The sequence below is a fragment of the Halichoeres trimaculatus genome, unplaced genomic scaffold (assembly GCF_033239565.1).
Source record: "Halichoeres trimaculatus isolate MK-OKI-2021-1 unplaced genomic scaffold, fHalTri1.1 fHalTri1_scaffold_16, whole genome shotgun sequence".
NCBI classification, from domain to species: domain Eukaryota; kingdom Metazoa; phylum Chordata; class Actinopteri; order Labriformes; family Labridae; genus Halichoeres; species Halichoeres trimaculatus.
This window is the reverse complement of record NW_027437194.1, coordinates 24,884,644-24,908,499: the sequence shown is the minus strand read 5'-3', so window position 1 is coordinate 24,908,499 and position 23,856 is coordinate 24,884,644. Positions and strand designations below refer to the sequence as shown.

At 40.2% G+C, this 23,856-nt stretch overlaps 1 protein-coding gene and 1 long non-coding RNA gene across 3 annotated transcripts in view; one reads left to right on the top strand and one right to left on the bottom strand.

The window, feature by feature from the left end:
* LOC141805101 (electrogenic sodium bicarbonate cotransporter 1-like) overlaps nucleotides 1–23,856 on the top strand; it is a 44,459-nt gene that overhangs the window by 19,121 nt on the left and 1,482 nt on the right. The window contains exons 5-25 of one of the 2 annotated variants that reach the window (XM_074689836.1): nucleotides 102–262; nucleotides 352–531; nucleotides 2,352–2,428; nucleotides 3,252–3,409; nucleotides 3,493–3,580; nucleotides 5,640–5,794; nucleotides 8,048–8,164; nucleotides 8,530–8,704; nucleotides 13,501–13,634; nucleotides 15,819–16,081; nucleotides 16,533–16,585; nucleotides 16,677–16,862; nucleotides 17,691–17,804; nucleotides 18,317–18,478; nucleotides 19,389–19,567; nucleotides 20,051–20,123; nucleotides 20,870–20,938; nucleotides 22,850–23,023; nucleotides 23,100–23,264; nucleotides 23,385–23,478; nucleotides 23,744–23,817. In XM_074689836.1, the coding sequence (XP_074545937.1) occupies nucleotides 102–262; nucleotides 352–531; nucleotides 2,352–2,428; nucleotides 3,252–3,409; nucleotides 3,493–3,580; nucleotides 5,640–5,794; nucleotides 8,048–8,164; nucleotides 8,530–8,704; nucleotides 13,501–13,634; nucleotides 15,819–16,081; nucleotides 16,533–16,585; nucleotides 16,677–16,862; nucleotides 17,691–17,804; nucleotides 18,317–18,478; nucleotides 19,389–19,567; nucleotides 20,051–20,123; nucleotides 20,870–20,938; nucleotides 22,850–23,023; nucleotides 23,100–23,264; nucleotides 23,385–23,478; nucleotides 23,744–23,787 (2,821 nt within the window). In that variant the 3' untranslated portion in view covers nucleotides 23,788–23,817. Of the gene's footprint in view, nucleotides 1–101; nucleotides 263–351; nucleotides 532–2,351; nucleotides 2,429–3,251; nucleotides 3,410–3,492; nucleotides 3,581–5,639; nucleotides 5,795–8,047; nucleotides 8,165–8,529; nucleotides 8,705–13,500; nucleotides 13,635–15,818; nucleotides 16,082–16,532; nucleotides 16,586–16,676; nucleotides 16,863–17,690; nucleotides 17,805–18,316; nucleotides 18,479–19,388; nucleotides 19,568–20,050; nucleotides 20,124–20,869; nucleotides 20,939–22,849; nucleotides 23,024–23,099; nucleotides 23,265–23,384; nucleotides 23,479–23,743; nucleotides 23,822–23,856 lie in introns of both variants that reach the window. The other variant, XM_074689835.1, reaches the window with a different exon arrangement.
* Nucleotides 9,919–11,716, bottom strand: LOC141805102 (uncharacterized). Its single transcript, XR_012599690.1, has 3 exons — nucleotides 11,588–11,716; nucleotides 11,359–11,467; nucleotides 9,919–10,051 (listed from the first exon to the last, which is right to left on the bottom strand). It is a non-coding gene; the product is annotated as an uncharacterized LOC141805102 (long non-coding RNA).

Sequence of the window (23,856 nt, the reverse complement as noted above, 5' to 3'; positions counted from 1 at the left end):
AAAACAAGCTGAGCACATATTCATCACAGCTTTAAAGGAGCAGTCGTATGCACTCTCATATTGTATCAAGTAAAAGTCCCGTTTCTCTTCTTTCTCACCAGATGGATCAAGTTTGAGGAGAAGGTGGAGAAAGGCGGCGAGCGCTGGAGTAAGCCTCACGTGGCGACCCTGTCCTTACACAGCCTGATGGAACTCAAAGCGTGCATCGAAAAGGGAACCATCAGGCTGGACCTGGAGGCCACCACGCTGCCACAGGTTGTTGGTGAGTATCATCGACCAGGAGAATAATGCTCGTAAAAAGGATTTGAAGAAGTCTGAGGCTGATCCTCTTGAATCGTTTTCTCTCTGCAGAGATGATCACAGACAGCCAGATTGAAACCGGCCAGCTGAAGCCAGAGCTGAAGGAGCAGGTCATGTACACGCTGCTACGAAAGCATCGCCACCAGACCAAGAAGTCAAACTTGCGCTCTCTCGCCGACATCGGCAAGAGTGTTTCAAGTGCAAGCCGTCTCTTTTCCAACCAGGAGAATGGTAAAACAACTCAAACCTTGCCTTTATCTTTATCTGCCATCTAAATCCTCACACTAACCTCTGTGCTTGATCTTTCTTCTCCTAACATGACTTTTCCTTTCTTTATTCCTTCTCCTCCACATCTGTGCTTTTGTCTTCCTCTCTTTTTTTCCCCTTGGGTCTTTGCTGTCTCTGAACTTCCTGCGTGTGGTGCGATACAGCACGAAACCCCCTCGAGCAGCACCCTGTGCCTTGTTTAAGCCCACAAGAATTAGAGGAACCGCCTGAGGTCATGAGGAGCTCCAGCATGGGATACCTCTGTAAGTGAGGTCACAAGCAGCTTAGCTAGAGGGTAGCATGATGTGCGCTGGTAAGGGCCTGTGTCCACTGACGGCAGATTTTGTGTTAGCAGCTTTATTTCCTTACAAAACCAATACAGGTCAGTATTTTCAGAGTCCTAACCCACAAACATTAAGCAACATGTTTTTGATGATGCTGTAAAAAAAAAAAAAAAAAAGAAGGAAACTGCTGCTCTTCAGACAACTTTTCAACCAATCAGTATCAAGAAGAGGTGGGAAAGCAAAAGTGCCACTTGACACTGAATACCCCTGCAGCAATGAGCTATGCTGAGAAGCTGAGGACACACATTAAACAATTGCAGTTAGTGGACACAGGCCCTAGAAGTTGCAGCTTATTTAATGCAAAAATCTCAAAACTAAGACGAAGAATTCAGCTTGTGTGGGAATTTTTGCACCAGTGTGATTTTAACTAAGGGCAGAAAGATTCAAAGATTAGAAATACGCTACAAAATCTGTGAAAAGTGGCTCATGTTTAGACATTTTCTGGGCTTTCCTTATATGACTTATTTCAACGATGCTTCAAACACTTGAAAGGTAAAAAAGAAATCCGCAAATGGGGTTAGAAAAACTAGCATGTTGATTTTCTTTTATTAAGAAATTCTTATTTCATGTGAATTCTTCTTTTCCCATCTGCAGTTTATTTTATACTCCTTAGAGGCAATTCAGATATCTTTTTTGTCTTTAAAACTCTTGAAACAAGACATTTTTTTCTGGATTTGTCAGGAGAATGCGACTCAAGTTTGACAAAAAAAAAAAAAAAAATGTTTAGATTTTGTTTTCCTCAGTGCCTGGTACAATCAAAGTCTTCAAATGGGCAGAACATGAATGAGGAAACAGTTAATATTTTATTGACTAAACCTTGAAAACATGAATGTGGCGGAGAGTTTTATTCTTAAAGTTCATGCTGGATGCAGTCAGTCTCAGCCTTGCATGTATGTTAAAGATTATAAAGCAGTAAGATTTCATGCTTTTATGCGCCTGTGTTAGTCGTATATGGATTTCCAAAGATGATTTTATTCCAGTTCCAGTAAAATACTTCAAGATGGAAAAGCTGTACTGAACAAGTATTTTCTCTGGCACCCTGAAGGTGAAACGTAGCAGGCTTTGTTCCCGAACATTATCCGTTCCATTCTGCGGGTGATGGATGATTTCAAACTGCGTCCAAAGTTTACATCCTCACTCCTCGACCTGTAGTTTCCTGAGCGTGTTTCTGCTGACGCTCATAAGCAGCTGACCTAAAACGGCCGTGTATCCTCGCTCCTCTCCCTCTCGCTGAATGAAAGGCCACCTGGCATTAGTCCTAAAGCTTAAGCCTCTCCACATTTAGCTGAGTTTTCTGGCTCTCTTTATGTTCTTTCCTGGTGCTTCTTTTCTTTTCTGGGACTCCTTTTTCTACCTGAGCCAGAAGTGTCTCATTTAAAGCCTTGCATTCTTTCTCAAAGCGTCCTGTTTGAACCTAAAAGTGTCCTCCCTCCTCCGCAGGTAGCCCGACGACTGCCCACAGAAACCTCACCTCCAACAGCCTGAGCGACTTCTCTGACAAACCAGAGAAGGATCAGGTAATAGTTTAAACTCTGTCTTTGTCCAGGAACATTTGAAGGACTCAATTCACCGAGCAGCTCTCTGCAGAATCATGTGTTTAACTCTGTGCACGCACAAACTTGTGAGTCTCACATACTGAGAGATAAGACCCCCCGGCTGTCCTCTCTCCGCTCTGCCCAACAAAAGCTCCCTGTCTTCTGTCCTGTGAGTTTCTATCATCAGCACGAGCAGTTTCTCCCTCTGCCATGACTCATGATCCAGTATCTAACTGTAAATTGGCTTCAGCGGACATGGATTAAAGATCACAGAGGCAGTTACAGAGTAACCGCTTGAATTACGCTCCAGCAACAGTTGATGAATCTGTATGTGTGTCAGAACTGTTTGGCCTTTGACAAAACATCCAGACTTTGGTTAATCATCCCCTGAAAGGAAGGTGCTTTTCTTTCATGCACAGTTCTTCCAAAGAGGGGAGGTTTGCCCGTCGGGTCAGTTCAGGTTAAGAAAGTAGGCTCAATTTCTGATGCAATAACAGTGTTTACGAGGTGGCATAGAATCAAAGTACCCCTCAGTACATAATTCAAGGAAAAGGCGGGTACGACCTGTTCTGAGTCACAGCGAAAGTCTCTGCCAGGCTTTATTTTAATTACATTTTAATAACCACGTGTACTGAAAACATCACACAAAGCTTTAATCACGCTGCATACGACAGGAAAAGCGTGCAGCAGTTTAGATGTACAGGTTTGTTTGTCGCTTTGTTTTTTATTGTACTCTTCCCGTTACTTTCATACGCTAACATAACCCCTTCCTTCCCCCTCTCCGCTCCTCTCTTTGTTCAAACAGCTGAAGAATAAATTTATGAAGAAGTTGCCCCGTGATGCAGAGGCATCAAATGTTCTCGTCGGAGAGGTGGACTTCCTGGAAGTTCCCTTTGTGGCGTTTGTTCGTCTGCAGCAGGCCGTCATGTTGGGGGCTCTGACTGAGGTCCCTGTACCCACGAGGTAGGGTCCACCCTGAGTTTTCTCACTCCTGAAGAATGCAGTGTGAAAACTGTGCTAATGTTTGGTTATTGTGCTGTTCATAGGTTCCTGTTTGTCCTGCTGGGCCCCAAAGGGAAAGCAAAGTCCTATCATGAGATTGGGCGAGCCATCGCCACCCTGATGTCAGACGAGGTACTCCACACGATTTATTTCTTGACCTCGGCTGTGCATGTTGGTTTTGTTTAGTGAATGAACGGTGGGATCAGTTTTTCTGCACCAATACTTTGCTGCTGTGTCTCAAACTGGTATCAGGATAACAGCGCTGTAGTTAGATCCCTGCTATTCTGAATCAGCTGAGCTCATCCTTTAAAGCTCTGATTGGACTAATTAGGCCCTAACTGGTTGTGGACCTACGCAAGTAAGATCTCAGCTGAAATGTCAAGGCCTATCCCGAAGATGGTGAAAATTACAATGTAGGCTGGAGAAGATGTTAGACTAGGAGTTCAAGACACTTTCACTTATTGTTTTGTTTCTTGTCACATTTTTGGGTCTTTTTTTGACTTTTATAGGAAAGGACAACTTGAGAGTGATAGGAAAGACAGGGAGGAGAGAGACGGGCAAATTAAATCAACGACTGCTGCGTCAACAGCTTGTCCAATCTGAAGAGTGTTCTTAAGAACAAAACAATAAATGAAGCTGTTTTTACTCGCGCAGCTCTGTTACCCCTTTTCCACCAAGCTGGTTCCAGGGCTGGTGCTAGAGCTGGTTCAAGTGATAATCAGTTAAGAACCATTTGCTTTTCCACAAACAGGTGCCGGCTTATCAACTTATCTTCTTCTTCTGTTGATTCGCTTACCCCAAACTCGTCTTTTAAAAATGGCGCTCTTCAGTGTTTTTACTCTGCTTTGGCTGGTCAATAATCCTGCCCCCACCCCCTGACGTAAGCCCGTAGCCCCTGACGTGACATGGTTCTTTCTGCTGGCCCAGCAAAGAGTTGGTGCTTGCTAAGCATCGGTTTTGAGAGCCAGCAACTGGTGCTTAGTCTGTGGGAAACCAAAGAACTGGTGCTAAGTCTGGCTCTAGCTCCAAACCAGCCCTGGAACCAGCTTGATGGAAAAGGGGTATGTCAGGTTTAATTTTGGCACCGTTTGCTTTCAGGAGAACCTAATACCAGCATGCTAACATGCTAACATGCCAGTGATGACCAAGGTTATTATGGTTTTGCATTTTTCTTTATTTGTCTTTTCATTTCATCTTGGCTTTTTTTTCAACTTCTGTTTACTTTTAATTAGTTTCCTTTTTGAGCAGGTTCTCTAGTTTTAGTTTAGTTTTTATTAGATTCAGTATCAGTTTTCATGAGATCATGAGAGTTTGTTGTACCAAAGTTAATTTCTGGTCATGTAGTTTTCTGGAAGTAAAGAATCCCAATAAAAAAAGTATCAACTTCATGGCGACACTTAAAGAATAACAGATCCCTTCAGATAGTCACTCTCTTTGCAGAGCGATACGTGTGGATTGTTTCTCCTCTTCTCTGAACTGTCACCATAATAAAGTCTGATTATCCCAAAGAGAGCCGTCCACTTACACCACCTGCACCTCTCCTCTTTTCTCTCAGCCCTCTGGGTCGCTGAAATGTTTAGGTATGAGCTGAAGTCTAGGGTCAGTCAGAAAGCAAAAAGAATGAGACAAAATGAAGCAGATCTTTCTGTTTCTTCTTTGTGGGTTTGTGATGATATTTTCTGACACTTTCAGCTCCGTCTGCTTTGTATCTCCCCCTCGCCCCGGCTCAACCTCTCACTGCTGTCAGGAATGCTAACACACATTTCACAGGCTTCTTAGCCCTGAGAGCACCTTGCTCGCAGATTCCCACAGGCCTCAGCTCTTCCCAGTGTATCTCATGTGTCAACAAAGCAGGATAGGAAGTGTTTTTCCAGGATTTCCTCAGGTTAAACTTTACCCTCTCTGCCGTCACGCGTGTGTTCACTGAGAGCTTTATCAGATGTTCCCGTGTGTTGATCAGTTGTAAAATACCAACGTGTAGTGGTGGGTATCTCAGATCATGACTCGGTGTGTGTTTATGTTGTGAAAGAGTTCAGAAGACTCCAGGTGGAAGTAAACATCATGTCGTAAGATTACCGCAACTTCACAGAGTCCAACAGGAGTTGCGCTTTTTGGGTTTTTCTAAATAACTTCTCAGACGTGTTGTTTTTGTCTATGTTCTCAAAGGTTTGTAATGTTTGTTTGCTGCCAGGTTTTCCACGATATTGCCTACAAAGCGAAGGACAGGCAGGACCTGCTGGCGGGTATCGAGGAGTTCCTGGACGAGGTCATTGTCCTACCGCCTGGAGAGTGGGACCCTGACATCAGGATAGAGCCACCAAAGACTCTGCCCTCTCAAGACAAAAGGTTTGTGTCGATCCACACCAGCTGATGTCGAGAATCAACGTCAATCTGTTTCCAAATCCAGAGTTTAGAGTCTGTAAATGAACGTACAGTGGATCCCTGCAAATATCTTCTCTGCCTGACCTCATTTGTTTGAACACGGAGTGCGACCACGTCTGCTTTGCTGAGCAGCTGCTTCTAATAACAATAACAAGATGATGTTTAATAAACTGCAGCTGGACCTCTCAGCTGTGATGCTAATCTACTGTTAATGCAGCACAAATGCTGGAAATTCAAAAAGGCCAGAGAGCAAACTCCTTTGTAAAACAATATTTACTGAAGGTCTGCATTTAAAAGCTAGCAGTAGCTACAGTAAGCTAACACTCACACCTCACAGAATAAGGTCAGAGCAATGAATTCATGAGGGTTTGATTCACTACTTTTCAATAACTTTGATTCATTCTAGGAAAATTGTGCATTAATTCTCTTTAAAGTTTTAAAATGTCTCATTGTTGAAACTTTTGTGCCCAAATAGAAAAGCCAGAGCTGAAAATTCAGACAAATATTCTGTTAAAATTTCTCATGTAGTTTAGGTCAGCAAGAAAAAAAAAAGTCTTATTTTCTGAATAAAAAAGTGTATTCTGACTTTAAAGTCACAATTTTGTGATTAAAGTAATTATTACAAAAAAAAAAAAAAAAAAAAACAGAATTGTGATTTTAATCACAGATTTTGCGCTTTTTTTGACCTCTTCTCTTACAATTTGCAAACCTTGTGTATTAGAAACCTGGTTTTGGACTGAAGAAAAAACAAACATTTTTTTGTACTGAAATCTCTGGGACTTGAGCTCAAACTGTGACTCTTAATCTTTTCATACTCCAAAAAAGGATAGAACTCCAACATTAATATCAGAATTTTTGACTTGGACATTGAGTTTCTAAGAAAAAAAAGTCAAAATAGGTCAGAATGCTAAGGAATGCTAAAAAAAGAAGAAGAAGGAAACTGCTGCTCTTCAGATAAACTTTTCAACCAATCAGTATCAAGAAGAGGTGGGAAAGCAAAAGTGCCACTTGACACTGAATACCCCTGCAGCAATGAGTTATGCTGAGAAGCTGAGGACACACATTAAACAATTGCAGTTAGTGGACACAGGCCCTAGAAGTTGCAGCTTATTTAATGCAAAAATCTCAAAACTCATGTTTAGACATTTTCTGGGCTTTCTTTATTGCTTATTTCAACAACACTTCAGACACTTGAAAAGTAAAAAAGAAATCCGCAAATGGGGTTAGAAAAATTTGCATGTTGATTTTCTTTTATTAAGAAGTTCTTATTTCATGTGAATTTTTCTTTTCCCATCGGCAGTTTGTTTTATACTCCTTAGAGGCAATTCAGATATCTTTTTTTGTCTTTAAAACTCTTGAAACAAGACATTTTTTCTGGATTTTTCAGGGGAATGTGACTCAAGTTAAACTAAAAAAAAATAAAGTAAATGTTTGGATTTTGTTTTCCTCAGTGCCTGGTACAATCAAAGTCTTCAAATGGGCAGAACATGAATGAGGAAACAGTTAATATTTTATTGACTAAACCTTGAAAACATAAATGTGGCGGAGTTTTATTCTTAAAGTTCATGTTGGATGGGGGGAAGGAAGGGGTTATCTCAGAATTTTTGACTTGGACATTGAGTCTCTAAGAAAAAAAAGTCAAAATAGGTCAGAATGCTTAGGCTTGAGACAAAAATTCTGATTTAAATCCCAAACTTCTAAGTTTTTCTCAGTGTTCTTGATTTTGTCTGGGAGTTTCTTAAACAAACTTTAAGCACAAAATTCCTAAAGTCCAGTTTTAGGTAAATCTCATGTCTTATTTATTCCCAGAATTCTGGTTCAGAGCCAAAATTCTGAGATTAAATCTAGATTTTAAACCTTTTCTGACTTTGTTCCTGGTTTTCTAAAACGGAAGTCACAGAATTGTAAAATCAGAGTCATAATTCTGAGATCCAAGAAGAATTCTATTTTCAATGCCAAAATAATATATAAAAAAGTCTGTAAAATTTGTTCCAACCTTAGATGGTCTGTGCTGTGGCTTTTATCCTTTTCTGTAGTTCGAACCTGTTTGTATTAGCAGATTACACTTCCAGCGTACCATGATTCCATCTTTATTTGGACTAAAAACCTTTGAGAGAATCTAAGGCAGTTTTATGATGTCAGATACTTTTCACTTGAAGGGTTAATGTCTGCACAGTTTGAGTGAACTGACAGTTTTTCATGTCTTGTCTCTTAAAGGAAGAACCTGTATGCTGGATTAGAGCCGCCTCAGATGAACGGTGACACTCCTCACGATGCGGGACACGGAGCGGGTGGAGGACATGAGGTTGGAGAGGAGCTTCAGCGTACCAGAAAGTAAGAATAACGTCACTTTTTAAATGAGGCTGAACGATAAACACACCAGATGCCACGGTGTCTGTGAACATTTTCATCCTCATACTCTCTGACCCTGAAGATGAGAGCATCATCACCCTGACTTTGACCTACACAGCATGATTTTTAAAAAAGCATAAAAACCTGGAAAAATGTTCCAGCTGTAATCTTTGAAATCTGTCCAATGAGGAGATATTTCCACACATGATTCCAGACAATCGAAGCACTTCAGTCTTTGAGAACATTTTCCTTCATGCTTGTGGGACTCGTTCTTTTCAGGGAACTCAGACCATGTGTCCTTTCTTTAGCTTTAGTTGGATCTGCTAACTGGAGCGTTTCTCTCTCAGGTTTTGTGGAGGTCTCATCCTGGACATCAAACGGAAGCTGCCGTTCTTTGGCAGCGACTTCTACGACGCGCTGCATATCCAGTCTCTGTCGGCCATCTTGTTCATTTACCTGGGTACTGTGACCAATGCCATCACGTTTGGAGGATTACTCGGGGACGCCACAGAGAACATGCAGGTAACATCCTACACGTCCTCTTTATTACACCCTTCAGTTTTACTAGAGTCACTCTGGGTGATTGATTGATATGAGCGTTGTCCCACATGTCACATTCGAGACAAAACAAGTCTTTTGTAAAACTTAAACCAAGATGTCGTGCCAAGTTTTGATATAACTGTTGGCAAAATTTAACTTGGTGGATAAAAAATACACCCTGACCTAAATTATGAGGCCTGTAAAAAGCTTTAACTGCGGTGAGATTGATCTGGTTTGGGTTCAGGACACACTGACCTGAAATACACTGTGATTCACTCTGATGACTATTGTTCTTTTAAAGATTATCTCTGGGGCCTTTATTGATAAGACAGGTGAGTGGATGAGGGGGCGGGGACTCGGAGGGGATGGCGATGGCGGGGAAAGACGTGGTAAAGGGTACAGGGTTGGAGTTGAAGCAGGCTCACAACAAGACTCTGTACATGGGGTACACAATTGTTTTTTTGTTTTTTTTTATTGTGCAACAATACAAGACAATGACAGACAGGGACACAGGTAGACGAAAAGGTCATGAAGTGGTGATGGCAGTGATAATTGTAGCAATCATGTAAACAAAATAACAAAGATTACTCAAAAAAAATAAACAAAAAAAGGAAAGTATATAACAGCAAAGCTAACAAAACAGGATTTTTGTAATGTATTGGGTAATTATAATAATGATAGTAATACTGATAATTGTGTTGTTATTTTTAACAGCAGTAGCAGTATTAGAAGTAATAGCCATAACAATGATGGCTAATGATCAGTGGGATGCACAACTGAACCACCAAGCTCAGCCTATGCCTCTGTGTGGCATCCCTTTTTTTAATTAAAGAAGTTAGAAACGTCTTATGTTATAAAAGCCTCTGACTTTTATCTCATGGTAAAAATTCACACTCATTTTGACAACAGAAGCACTAAACTCAAACTTATTCAGACAAGTTTAAGTTCTTTAAACTTTGAATTACAACTGTAAGCGGCCTCAAGATCAATGAATTCTGACCGTTACAAAGCCACCAGTGTTTGTCATTGTCAGCAGTTGTTGGCTGATAGTCACCAGTTTACAATTTCACACTTTTATGCTTAAACACCAGTAGCTAAATCCAGTTTACAGGTTTTGAAAACTGGAGGTTGTGAACAAATATGACACTTAGAAATAGAAATAGAAAATACTTTATTTATCCCCGAGGGGAAATTCAGGAGTCACCGCCGCATTTAAGAAAACAAAAGAAAGAAAGAGTATAGAAAGTGCAAAAATGTCCATAAGAAATTAGATGACGACATCCCGTCCACCACCCGTACACCACTTTCCAGCCCAACTTAGGACTAAATCTGGGGCGTAAACAATAAGAGGAAGTTAAAAGAAACAGATTTAATGTTCGCAGTGAAACTACAGTATATTATCACTCTATTAAGATAAGATAATCCTTTTACTTGTCCCACAGTGGGGAAATTTACAGAGTTACTGCAGCAAACACAAGTGTATACAGTGCAAACATTACTATAAGGATTTATCAGATAGAATAATGAAATCAGTGTAACACAGAAAAATAAATATGTTCAGGACTATCTAACCACAAGAAATATGTGAGGAACCAACACATAAGTAAAAATGAAGCATGAACTACTCTATTTATCAAATCCTGAAATATAAAATAATTTTTATTCTGGTATATTTGGAGCAGTTTTGTGTCTAGACATGGTTTTCTGGCTCCTTGATTATGACCCAGGTCTCAGTTTGGGAGAGTTTTTGGTGTTGGGAGAGTTGTATTTTATTGTCTGAACCTAATCACCGGTAATGTGTTCATTATTATCTGTCAAAAAGTGAATTTTTGGGTTAATTTTTTTATTTTTTTATTTTGGAGGTAAAACTCCTTCATGTATCTCTACAAACAACTGTACTCTGTAAAACTTCTGTTGCTGAAGTGTGAGTGCAGCAGTAACTGTTTACAAACAGTGAAGGGCTCAAGTTTGATTTTACGTTTGAGTCTGCCTACATTTCCCATCATACACCAGGACAGTATATTTTCTTTAACCCTCCCTGACACTTATATTTCTGCCTCTTTTTTTTTTTTTTTATCAAATTTGAGCTCACAAATTGTCTTTTTCTTAGTGATAAGCTGGTTATGGTGTATTGTTATTATGAGGTGAATGTTTTATTAGTTCAAAGTAAAACTGAGGCCGTCTGTAAAACTGTTTGGAGATAACTTTGAGTGCTAAAGTAGCCTGTGTTAGCTATGTGTTAAACTGGGGGTTTATTCTGATTACATTGGTTACCGTAACTTCATTAAAGAGCTAATTAGCATCAGTAAATTGGCTCTGCTGTCACTCACATGTCCATGTGTTTTGTCTGGACACAAACAGATAATCTTTTTTTTTTTAAGTTCTTTTGTTATTGAGAACACATTGTGTGATGTAGCTGCACTGAATGAAGTAGGACGTATATTTCCCCTATTAGTCCTCTGCTGAAGTTACAAACTGTGGAGCAAATAGTCGACTTCAGCTGATAAGCCATGCTAATATGGAGCTCAGGGATCATACTGCACCCATCTGTTGCACCTTCTGTTGACGGGCCGTGTATGAAAAACTTGAACAGTTCTGTTCAAACTGCACACAGGACTGCAGGCATCAGTGTGTACCTCATGTATAGAAGTTTGTGCAGTCCTTACAGGAGCTTCAGCTTCTCTCCTGGCAACGAGCTGCATCCCTGCAGACCTGCACTGCACCGGCCTCAGGGATTTACCCGGGCTGTAAATAACCACAGATCCAGATTATGCCACTGTAGCTTCGTCATGGCTGCATTTCCAATAACCTCACTTCCCCCTCCCTCCTACACACACACACACACACACAAACACACACACTGACCTTTAGGGCTTCTCAAACCTCGTCCACTGCTGCCCACTCAAAGCAGAGGGTTTCCCTGCCCTCACTTGACCTTTCCTCAGCATCGGATACAGAAACCAAACTCAATTACTCAGTTATCTGCTGAATCTGTGAGGCAGTCAGCACGTCAAACACACAGAGAGACGAACTGACTTAACAGGAAAAGAAACAGGCCGGTCCTGATTGGCCAGCCGTGTGTTGTGCATTGTTGAGAAGTGAAACAAAGCTCCCAGCTGATTCAGCACAATTATTGTATATACTTCTGTTTCAAGACAAAGCTGCAGAAACGTGACCAAGAAATCTGCCAAAATATAATCAAAGAAGGTGTCTGAACATTTTCTTTCTCAGGTAGTTTAATAAATTTGGTGAATAGTTTCTTTAAATCGATATTAATTCACACAAAATACAACAAGTAAGATAAAATACAACAAATTAAATCAACACGTGACAATGTTTACTGAGGTGCCTGTGAGGGTGTGGTGAAAACTGTGACTGACCTTTAATAAACCACACCTTAATGGTATTAACAACACAATAAAAATACAAAGTCACGTGAAGTCAGAGAAACAAAGTTTGGAGCATGACACAGATTATTAATTCTGAAACTGGATATCAATCTGGTTTTCTTCAATAACAAAAACATTAAGTACATGTTTCAATCCATGAGATAACTCCCTGGTTTTTGACAGAAAGCTGACTGATAAGTACATGTATGAAAGAAAACTATTTAAAATTCTGCTCTTAAGTGTTTTCAACTAAATCAAATTAGGTAAATCCTTAAAAAAACATTTAACCCTTATTTTGCCTGGAATATTCCCATTGAGATACAAAAATCTCTTTTACTTGGGAGTCCTGGCCAAGACTGTAGCACAAAAAGTTTCACACAGCGAGCAAGACAAAACAAAACACAATTAACAGTATGCTAATTGATAAATAAACAGCATTTGGCAGTAGAACAAGCACACAGGCTCATCAGCTGATCCTTAATCCTAGTTTTTAAATAATCTAGACTAAAATTGTCCAGTTTCAGAGGGCCTTGTAGCTTAGGTCAGGATGAAGGAGCAAAAACACTTAAAACCACTTTGACCGAAGACTGAGTGAGCCTGAAGAATGACAAACAGGATCTGACAAAAGGTTACAGCCAGTGACGACCTTAATCGTCAGTAAGGTGCATATATAAAACAGCAGATAATCTAACATGGCCTTATTAAGAAAGAAAGAAAGAAAGAAAAATATTTTATCCGCATAAGAATAGGCCTTTGCCTCTTTGACACTTATATGTAAATTATTAATGTAAATCACAAAAAGAATAGGACCCAATATGGACCCTTGCGGGATGCCATTTTTTTTAATGTCAAACAAGGTAAAAGGTAGGCTATCCACCTTGATACCCTGGCTGTCCTTAAGACACATCATCTTAGCGACAGATGTGCGTGGACTTCTGAGCAGTTTGCTCGCACATGACAGTTTGCAACTGCAGATGTTAGCACCATTAACTCATATGATAACACAGTAGGTAACGTCACAAACATGTTAAGTCTGTAAAACTTCAGGAGCTGTTGTCTCTTCTGCTGCAAAGTTAAAGACACAGTGCAGAGTTTTAAACTGGTTTTGACTCGTGTGACCTACATTGTTTGACATGATTATCACTGGCATAATTGGTTCATTCTGACCTTCGATACCCATGTGGTTTTCAAGCAGGTTTTCCATAAAAAAAGCTGAGTCATTATATGTTACTCACCCTGAAGTGTCTCTGTTTTGAGCTCTGCTAATTCAATTTGTTGTCTTCTTAAGAAGAGAATGCGTATTCTTTTTCCAAAACTTCTCATGCAATCAAAGCTCCCCACAGTGTCTGTAATCTTTGCATGTTTTTCGCCCTGTGTTCTGTCTTGCAGGGTGTGTTGGAGAGTTTCCTGGGTACGGCGCTAACAGGAGCCGTGTTCTGTCTGCTGGCTGGACAGCCCTTAACCATCCTCAGCAGTACGGGCCCGGTGCTCGTCTTTGAACGACTCCTCTTCAACTTCAGCAAGTGAGTATTCACTGATCAGACTCATTCGGGGTGAAACTGGGTTCAGAAACAGCACAGGCAGCCTGGGAGATATTTATGGGCTGTGGTCAATCCCCCAAAGACTGAGGTTGTTTTTGTTGACAGAGATGCTTACCTTGTGACCCCTCCAGAGGAAATAAAAATAGAAGTGTAATGAAAACAAGCAGATTACTCTCAGTAAGAGGAGAGTTTGTGAGATTCATATTTAGCAGGACTTTGCTGGGACTCCTTCTCCTCTCAGTGTATCTCCTACCAGCTGATTTTTTTTGTTATTTTTATTATACTCCCATCTCCATGTCCTATTGGATTCTAGGCCTAAATCAGACTCTTTACTGGAGCTTTAAAAAGACACCATATCGTAAAAAATTGTCAAAGAGATATCAAATTATGGATAAACTCCAACCCCTTTTTATTTCAACCGTGTGTGTTGTTGTTACACCTTTGGTAAAGATATTTCTTTTAGCGGGGTATCTTTATATGATATCAGAGCTAAAGACAAGGGAAATGTTGTGGGAGGAGTCTGTATCAAAAGCTCAGGTTGTGCATTTAAATTCCTCTCCACAGCATGTTTCTAAAGTTTTTTTATGAGGAATGATGTATTGGAGAACCACTTTTGGGGCTTTAAATATTTATTTTGTGTCTTTTGTTTTTTTGTGAGGACAATGCAAATTGCAAACTTCTGCCTATAATAACTGACAGGCAGCTAATGCTAGTTTCTTACTCTTGTTTCAAGTCAGGTTTTTAGTACAATAAAACACTGGTTTCCAAAAGTAGAGGATGAAAACACTGATAGGGGGTAACTAAAACTATTTGTAATAGCATTTTTTAATCCATTATCGCAAAAATAAAAACAAAAATAGAGGCTAAATTTGATACCAAACAGTGCAAACAGAGAATGTCAGTGGAGTAGATTCAGTCAGGAAACACGGAAATAAGTACACATAGGCGGTCTCATTTTAAACACATCACATTGGTTGAATAAAGTTCTTTTTCCTTTTTTTTTTTTTTTTTTTTTTTTTTTTGGATTGACCAATTGTTGTATTTCAGTGTCAAAGGGGTTGCCAGTCTCTGGCACTGCTATTTTTGGGGTCAGGGGCTGAAAGTTTGGTAACTGCTTTACAAAAAGAACAGCAAAGATATAAAGATTACATAAAATTAATCAAAAACAGATGCTGGAGAACAAATAAATTAATTGAAAATAAAAGAAAAGAAATATACATATAAACTATTTAATGTAGATGGTTACATCAAAGTTATATACAGTCTTAATCAAAAAATTACAATTTTTTTACAATATATAAATTCTCCATTAAAAAGCTCAAATTCTACATACATAACAGAAAAAAACAAAACAAAACAAAACAAAAAAAAACATTAAAAACAAAAACAAACAAACAACAACAAAAAAAAACAAACAAACAGAAAATGGTAACTAATGGATACACAAACAAACCAAGACAGGACTGACAGTCACAGGACAGCCAAGAGAAAAACAATGTAGACCAAAAAGGAACAAACAAACCACAAAATAGATTAAAAATTTGAACAAAGGATAAAAAGTCTTTATCTTTGTTAATGTTATTACAGTTATCAGTGAATTCCACATTTTGCTTCAGTATGTTCCTGTAATGTCATCTCCTGTTGTTGTTCTTAAATTATTTTTTGGGTGCATTCACACAAAGGTTTGAGGTTTAACCATTGTTGATATGTTTAAAAAATGTCTGGGGATCAGAGGTTGATAAATTCTGATGTCTCCTCCGCTCGCGCTGTGATCCCCGTCTCTCAGATGGACTCTTCTAGCGTTACCAAACAGCACGCTGCTTATGTTCCATTATCAATAATTCACTCTCATTTAATTTTACACGGAGTGAAGAATGTTGTGGCGACTGTGGCTGCTGAATGTTTCCATGCTGCTGAGTCAGTGACAGCTGTTGGAAACGTATACCACAGAGCGAGTTTTACATATTAGCCATTGGTTACGAGTGCTGTACAACTTTGAGATCAACGTTTTTTTTTATTTGAAGGAGCTGAAGTCTGTTTTATCACTTACACACCTTCAAAAATAAGCTTAAACGTCACAGAATCCAGGTTTACGTGATCATGTATTGAATGTGTCTCGAGGGTTTATTGTGAGGACTCAATTTATCACTTCCTTACTTTTCCCAGAGACAATGGGTTCGACTACCTGGAGTTCCGGCTGTGGATCGGCCTGTGGTCGGGTGTTTTCTGTCTGCTGCTAGTCGCGACAGATGCCAGCTTCCTGGTTCAGTACTTCACACGATTCACGGAGGAAGGCTTCTCTGCGCTCATCAGCTTCATCTTCATCTATGACGCCTTCAAAAAGATGATAAAGCTCGGCCACTACAACCCGATCAACTCTGATTACGATCCGAACTTAGTCACCCAATACGACTGCAAATGCATACCAGGTGAGAAGCTTTAGGTGGTGCTCTAATGGTGACATTAATATAGATTACAGAAGTCAGGGAGTTTTTTGTAACATAACACTGATACTGACACAGACATCTTAACTTCTTCAAAACTCTTTGTTTAAAGTTTTGGGCGCCATCTGAATCTCAGTATCAGCTCTGAGACCAGACAGTGAAAACTGAACACTGGTGTTACGTTCTGTCCTGTTTGGCACCAAAGTTGGGCGAAAAAAAAGCTTTCAGCTTGTCTTTCTGTTTGCAGTAGAGATAAGAAATGATACAAGTATGTGTCACTGTGTTGATACCAATGTTTGCCTTCCTCACAACCTTATCTGTCCGCCTCCAACAAGCTGGCAGGATTGTTTTTAGAGATCCGACACAAATTCAAAGAGAAAATGTGAAACTGGAAGAGTATCATTGTCCTGATAAGATGTTTGAATCTCTTTAACAGGAAACACATCAGAGCTCTTTGATGTCGACACCTGGACAAACAGTTCTGAGCTGGTACGTAGTGTCCTTGTTTCGTGACGTTTTGTTGCACAAATTTAACATGGGAAGACTTTTTTTATTTGAGTTTTGGTTTTGTATCTTCCAGTCCATGAATGCCACCTGGGCATCCCTGACTAAGAAGCAGTGTGTGAAGTTCGGAGGTCAGCTGGTCGGAGAGTCCTGTGGCTTCGTGCCTGACATCACCCTCATGTCCTTCATCTTGTTCTTTGGGACTTACACTTGCTCCATGGCTCTGAAGAAGTTCAAGACCAGCCGTTTCTTTCCCACCAGAGTGAGTACGACATCTCATGAGAAGAGTAAACACGAGTGGCTCCTTTGAACATGACATCGAGGAAAGAGAAGGAGCAATGAAGCAAAAACTTAAAGAGGGGTTATTCTGTTTCCCCATATTCTAATCAAAGATGTACAGTAACAAAGCTGGATGTTCAGACTAAACGTGTGCAGATTTTTAAACAGCTATGTATTCATATGTTGGAGAATCCTTGAATTTATCTGTTCAAAAACTAGCACCAGATCTTAACAAGACTTGCTGAATGATGGGGTCATCGCATAAGGGTCTTCTAACTAGCTCATGACAGGGATGGACATTGGAGTGGTGGGCCTCAAACACCAAGGTCTGCCAATAGCCCTGCTCCTGACAGGCTCTCAGAGGGCTGGCCAATCAGAGAGAAGGGGGCAGGGAGCCTTAAAGAGACAGTAACCAAAACAAAGTGCGTCAGACAGAGGCTGAAATGAAGGTTTTCTAAAACACAAGTAAGAGTAAAAAAAGGATGTTTTTAAGTTGTAAATCACGTCAAGACACTACAAAAAAGTACAATACCCCCTCTTTAAAGCTGGTGCAGGGTAGCTAGCAACATACCATAATTAGACATACACAAGGTTTATTTAAGCTATTATGTCTTCTTTCATGTCATCCAATTTCAAAGCTGTTAACTGCTTCAAGTGGACAGTTTGTGAACAGCTGTAGTCTTAAATAAAAATGTCCACTGGGCTACAATCACACGTTGGGATGAATCATATGGTTTTTAGCTCAACAGCTAGTTGTATGTACTATTATCTAACCACTGTCAAACCTTCTGTTAATGTTTCTTTTTCCCAGGTGAGAAAGCTCATCAGTGACTTTGCGATCATCCTGACCATTCTTCTCTTCTGCGGCGTGGACGCTTTTGTCGGCGTGAACACTCCGAAGCTCATCGTGCCAAGTGAATTCAAGGTACCAGAAACAGAGTTGGTGTTTGAAATCATTGCTCTGAAATGTTTCGGGTGAATGATGGTGGTCAGCCAGGTGCAGTTTCCTCTGATTACACTGATAATGATCTGTGTTTCTTGGAGAAAGCTGTAATTCTTTATAATCTCAGCATAACGCTTCCTTTATGGCCTGCTGAGTGATACAGCGCAGTCAGCTCAAATTTTCAACCCACCCCCGAGCCGTGGCATAGAGGAGGAGAATGAAGGGGAGGGGGGGGAGGAACCTGCATCGAATAACGTCTTGATTATAGGTGATGTGAGAACACAGGATCTTACATCTGTAAGCACAGAGGCAGCTTTGTCCGACCACAGAGTCTCAATTCACAAATTTCTGTCTTGTAATGATGCACCAGTAATTTCAGACCTGGACTTTCTGCAGTAAGGTTATTGTTTGGTATATTTGAGATGGTGTCCATGTCTCAGAGGATTCACTAGTCAAGCATCACTTTAGCTGTGTTGTTTTTTGTCTTCCTCCAGCCCACGAGTCCACATAGGGGCTGGTTTGTGGCTCCGTTTGGAGGGAACCCGTGGTGGGTGTACCTGGCAGCTGCGCTTCCTGCTCTGCTGGTCACCATCCTCATATTCATGGACCAGCAGATCACAGCTGTGATTGTCAACAGGAAGGAGCACAAACTGAAGGTTGGTGAAACACCAGGAAGCTTTGTTTGTTCAAATTTTGAAATAGGATCAAAGTCTAGAAGAAAAGTTCAAAATCTACAAAATCTGTAATTTAAAATGATTGAGCATAGGGATGGGTACTTTTATAGGTATGGACCGGATTCGGTCAAAAGTACCGGCTACTGCAAGGTTACATATTGAAAAATAAACATGTTAAAATGTTTTTTTTAAAACTTTGTTAGTATATAAATTGATATTTTTTACCACATAAACACAAAAAAGTACCAAAAATAGGTACCATTAAGTACCGGTATTGATTGGCAGGTACTGAGCATCAGTACCGTTTCGTTTAAATGTTAAAGGTACCCATCCCTAATTCAGGGTCAAGAAAGCAAAGTAGCCACCTGAAAGGGTCTGAAAAATGTTCTGTATCTTGTTTTTTCATACACATTACAAAGACGGTGTCCTATTATAAAATATCTGTCATTTGTCAACATTTTTGAGAGGATTTGGAGAGGGAAAGGGGCAAAACTGCTTTAGTTTGGTCAACTATTTTCAGCCACCAGCAGTCGAATAAGGATCTGGGAAACCATGTAATTTCTTTGTGTTTAGGTCTGTCATCCACACACTAAAACCACCAAAATCTCAGTTTAACGCCACTAAAAACAATGTTTTCTGAAATCTCTGGCCAAAGTGAAGATTTTGAAAAACACTGGTTTCATGTAAATGCCAGGAAACAGAATTTTGTGTTTCCTATCAGAAAAAAACGCTGTGAAATATGGGTCTGGCAGACGCACTTTTGGCGAATTTGCTAGCTGCATATGGAAAAAAGTTTTTTTTTTTTTGTGAATGATTATTTAATGTATATGCACAGTTTGCCCAGTTTTGACTCCATGTTTCTAACCCGTCCTCTTCTCCTTCCTCCCCTCAGAAAGGGGCAGGTTATCACTTGGACCTCTTCTGGGTGGCTGTCCTGATGATCATCTGCTCCTTCATGGGCCTGCCGTGGTACGTGGCGGCTACCGTCATCTCCATCGCCCACATTGACTCTCTGAAAATGGAGACGGAGACGTCAGCTCCAGGAGAGCAGCCCAAATTTCTGGGTGTGAGGTGAGTTGGAGCAGCTGCTGGTCCGGGTGTTTATCCCATTTAACCCTCCTATTGTGATCTGGTCATGTTTGGCCTGTTTTCAAGGTTAGGTGGGAGCAAAACGTCTTTAAAACAATAGGGCGGTTTAAGAAATGCGTAGTTTCCTATGTACGGATATCTGCTGTGCATCTGAGTGAGTGTATGCAACTTTTTGGTTGGTTCAATAAATCTCTTGGTAGTTGGCTAGGAGGCAGATTTTAAAGATTTATGACTTTAAGCTGTTATATAAGTGTAGGTACGAGTATTTTCATTCCCTAACCATCCTTTAGAAAGTGAAGTTTGCACTCTGACAGTTTTTATGGCTACACAGCTCTTAGAAATGAAGCTTAACGGAAACATAAGTCTTTTTTTCCATAAGAATTTCAAACTTTTATTCTAGGATTAAAATGTTCAAGGTTGGAACTGACTTGACATGTTTTTGTTTTTACGTTCTCACCAATCCAGGGAGCAAAGAGTCACTGGGATCTTTGTCTTCCTCCTGACTGGGCTCTCTGTCTTCATGGCCCCCATCCTCAAGGTAAGCGCTCCAACTTTTTTAATTCCTCTGGATTACTGTCCACCTCTTTCAGGACAAACTCCTGTTTTCTCCTCTGAGATTTGAAATTGTTTTAAATGTTGTATTCATCCGATTAGAAACTCCCATAGTTGAAGTAATGTGATGTGAAATAAGCATGCTCATCAGGGCTTAAGCTCCGATTGCAGCTGAGTGCCTTCTCTGGTTTCCATTCCCACATTAAGCTGCCAAACAGAAAAAAAATTGAAGTCAGTGGAAGGAGATTTTTGTAGCTTGTGCTCCCTCTTGTGGACATTTTGAATTTATCAGATAAAAACAAATTCAGAGGTGTGGCTTTGGGAAAGATTCATAATTCCTGTAACAAAAGCTGTTTTTTTAGTTTACATTACTTTATTTTTTTAATTATAATTTCAGTAGGTTTCTTCACTGGTTTTCTTGCGTATTGAATTCCCCCACTGTATCACAAATACTTTGCTCAAACTAAACAAGTTACAGAACTGTCACCACTTGCAGCCAAGAGACTGTCAGCACTGATGTTCCTGCTAAAAGAAACTTTCTCAGAAAAGCTGCTTGTTGAGTATTTTTGAACTCAAGCTAAAAATAGACTTTCTAATTACATACATAAAGACTGTTATCAACACCTAGAGTAGTTTGAATCATGTTTTCAGTGTTATTCAACCCAAACAAACATCTCCACAGCCTCTTATATCACACTAATGACTGTTTACTCTGTGCTTTGTGTCCTTCAGTTTATCCCTATGCCTGTGCTCTATGGCGTGTTCCTCTACATGGGTGTGGCTTCACTCAACGGTGTCCAGGTGGGTGAATTCAGTGCTGACTTAACAGCGTTGGCTAAGTTGCCTAAAATCTATAAAGGCTTATGAATAATAATCATTCATTTCAAGATATCATTTTAACAATTACTCATCTGCAAAATTCATATTCATTAATATTTTGTCAGAACTGCTTTTCCGAACAACTTTAAAACCTCCCCACAAAGAATATTTTCAATGTTTTATGTTAAACAGGGAAGCAAAGTTGTAAGTTTGGGTTAATGAGGATTTACTGACATGTAGCTTCTATTATTAGCCTCTATTATTAGCTCACAGCAGCACTCCGTCTTACCTACCTGAATCACTTCTAAATTAATCACAAGCAGATCTGCTGGTGACCATTTAACAGCCAAAATACAACATGTAAACAAAGCTACAGGTGGCCACTGCGGGCTGAAATACCATGTTCAAAGCAAATCTAATGGCTGCTAGCTGGCAGCTAAAACCAACTCAAAATTCTTGAGCCCTCTAGTTAAAACACAGCAACTGAAGTTTCAGTACCTCAGGTAAATCCACAAACAAGCCACAAACAAGTAGCTGTCAAGCTTTCTTTGTGAGTCCTGGCTAACTGTAGCTTCTGTAGCTTTATAAAGTAAAGAGGGACTATCTGTCTCCATTGGCTCTGGTATTATGTCTATTTAGCATCCAGGTAGCCACTATTAGCATCATTTATGCCTTTCTGAGTCATTTTAAAGCCATTGATAATTTTTCTTCAACATGTTAAATCTTAGCCAGAGGCTCAACGCCACAAGCTGTAGGCAAATCAAAACACTGTGGGTGCTTCAGCTTGCAGGCCTCACCTCCAAAAATCTCTGGATATCTGAAAAGTACTGCCCCTAGATTGGGCCATTTTCAGGGGTGAATTTATCACCCCCCACAAAATTCAGAGCCTAGTTCTGACGGTTGACATGCATGTAGTTCTGGGGAAAAGTGGTTGAAATGCAGCTATAGACGACAAAAATGTGAAGAGAAAGCTGAAATATTAAATTGAGGTTACTGATGGCTATTTAAAAGACATAAACCCAAAACAAGCTAGCAGCTAAGAAACAACCTGTAGGGAAACTTACTTACTTTTAGGAGATGTCTGAAGACTCATCTGTTCAGGGAACACTTAGGCACTTAAGCTAACCCTTGAATGTTGTTAAAAGTTGAATTTTACTGTTGCAGTGATTAATTGCGTTTATTTATGGCAACATAATTCGACATGACAAAAAAAGTTTAAGCACTTTGGTGCACTAAGGTTTTCCCTTCTGTCTAAATTTGTGCTTGTGTCGTACGTTGCTTATGACTTAAGTGTCTGATAAATGAAACTGTAGAACTGTAAAACTGTAGGAAACCACTGGACCCAAGCTAGCAGTGATATAACAGTGAAGCTACTGCAGCTGGAAGCTAAGCTAACATACAAATGAGTGAAGGCTCATTGGGCTATCTGGATGCTAAAAGGCGAAACATTAAATTGTTAGCAAGCTAGCCAAGACAACTCATCAAAAAAATCTACTGGAGACTTGCTCACAGGTAAGACATAACAAATACTTCCACAACTTAAAGATATTATGCAGGGAAAGATATAGTGTAAATATTTAAATGCTACCTGCTACCATGCTAAAAATCAACATTTAAAGAAAACTTCTGGACCCATGCTAGCAGTGATATGTCACTGAATAGCAACACTATAGTTATAGCTACAAGCTAGAATAGCATACATGAATAAAGTCAGTCATGGCTACCAAGATGCTAAGATGACACGTCTCATCTACTGTTGGCAAGAAACTTCAATAGTTAAACTTCCAGAGCAGCTCAAAAAAAAAAAACATCCACTGCACTATTAGCACCATAAAATTTACAAAAGATAAACTAAAGAGCAATATGTCTTACCTGTTTTTTTGCTTGTATCAGTTCATGGACCGTCTCCAGCTGCTCCTGATGCCAGCCAAGCACCAGCCAGACCTCATCTACCTGCGACACGTTCCTCAAAGACGCATCCACCTCTTCACCTTCATCCAGGGTCTGTGCCTGGCCCTCCTCTGGATCCTCAAATCGACCGTGGCGGCCATCATCTTCCCTGTCATGGTGAGGAAACTCTACTGACCACACAAGCAGAACTGTCTCTGGAGCTGAGATCTGATCAAACTGTTTCCGTTCACAGATCTTGGCTTTGGTTGCTGTTCGTAAAGCGATGGACTACGTGTTCTCCCAACATGACCTGAGCTACCTGGACGACGTCATCCCGGAGAAAGACAAGAAGAAGAAGGAGGATGAGAAGAAAAAGAAAGGGAAGAAGAAGGGCAGCATTGACAGTGAAATTGAATTTGTGAGTATATTTTTAACACAGCTTTTTGCATGTAGCTGGAGTTTAACACATCCATTGTGCTGTGTGAGTGTCTAAAGCCTCCTGTAGATGTGTTAATGTTCTCCCTCCCTCCTCCTACAGTCTGACTACCCTTACCGTGACAATGTCCCCAGTATAAAAATCTCTATGGATATGATGGAGCAGGAGCCCATGTTGGGGGATAAATCTTTGGATAGTGAGTACTAGTTGAGGACTAACTTTGCCCAAGCTCTAAGGCCTGTGCTGACTACTGAAAGCTTCTCCCCTGTCACACTAATTTTCCTTCATGCACTAACAAAACTGACGCTTCTCATGATCAATTTTGAGCTCTGATGATTCAACTCTGCTCTGTCAGCCTTTTTCTGTCAGTTCTCAGCTTTCTGACGCCTGCTTTCTTTCCCATTTCTTGTCCCTGCTCCTCCTGTGTTTACAAAATTAGATTTCTTTTCTTCCCCCCTCAGGAGATGAATCCAAGACTTTCCTTAACCCGCATTCGCCGTGCTGAGCGCTACTTTGAGTCTCCCACAGTGGCCGAGTGAGTGAGTACCAGCTGACATTCATTCACACATTGTCT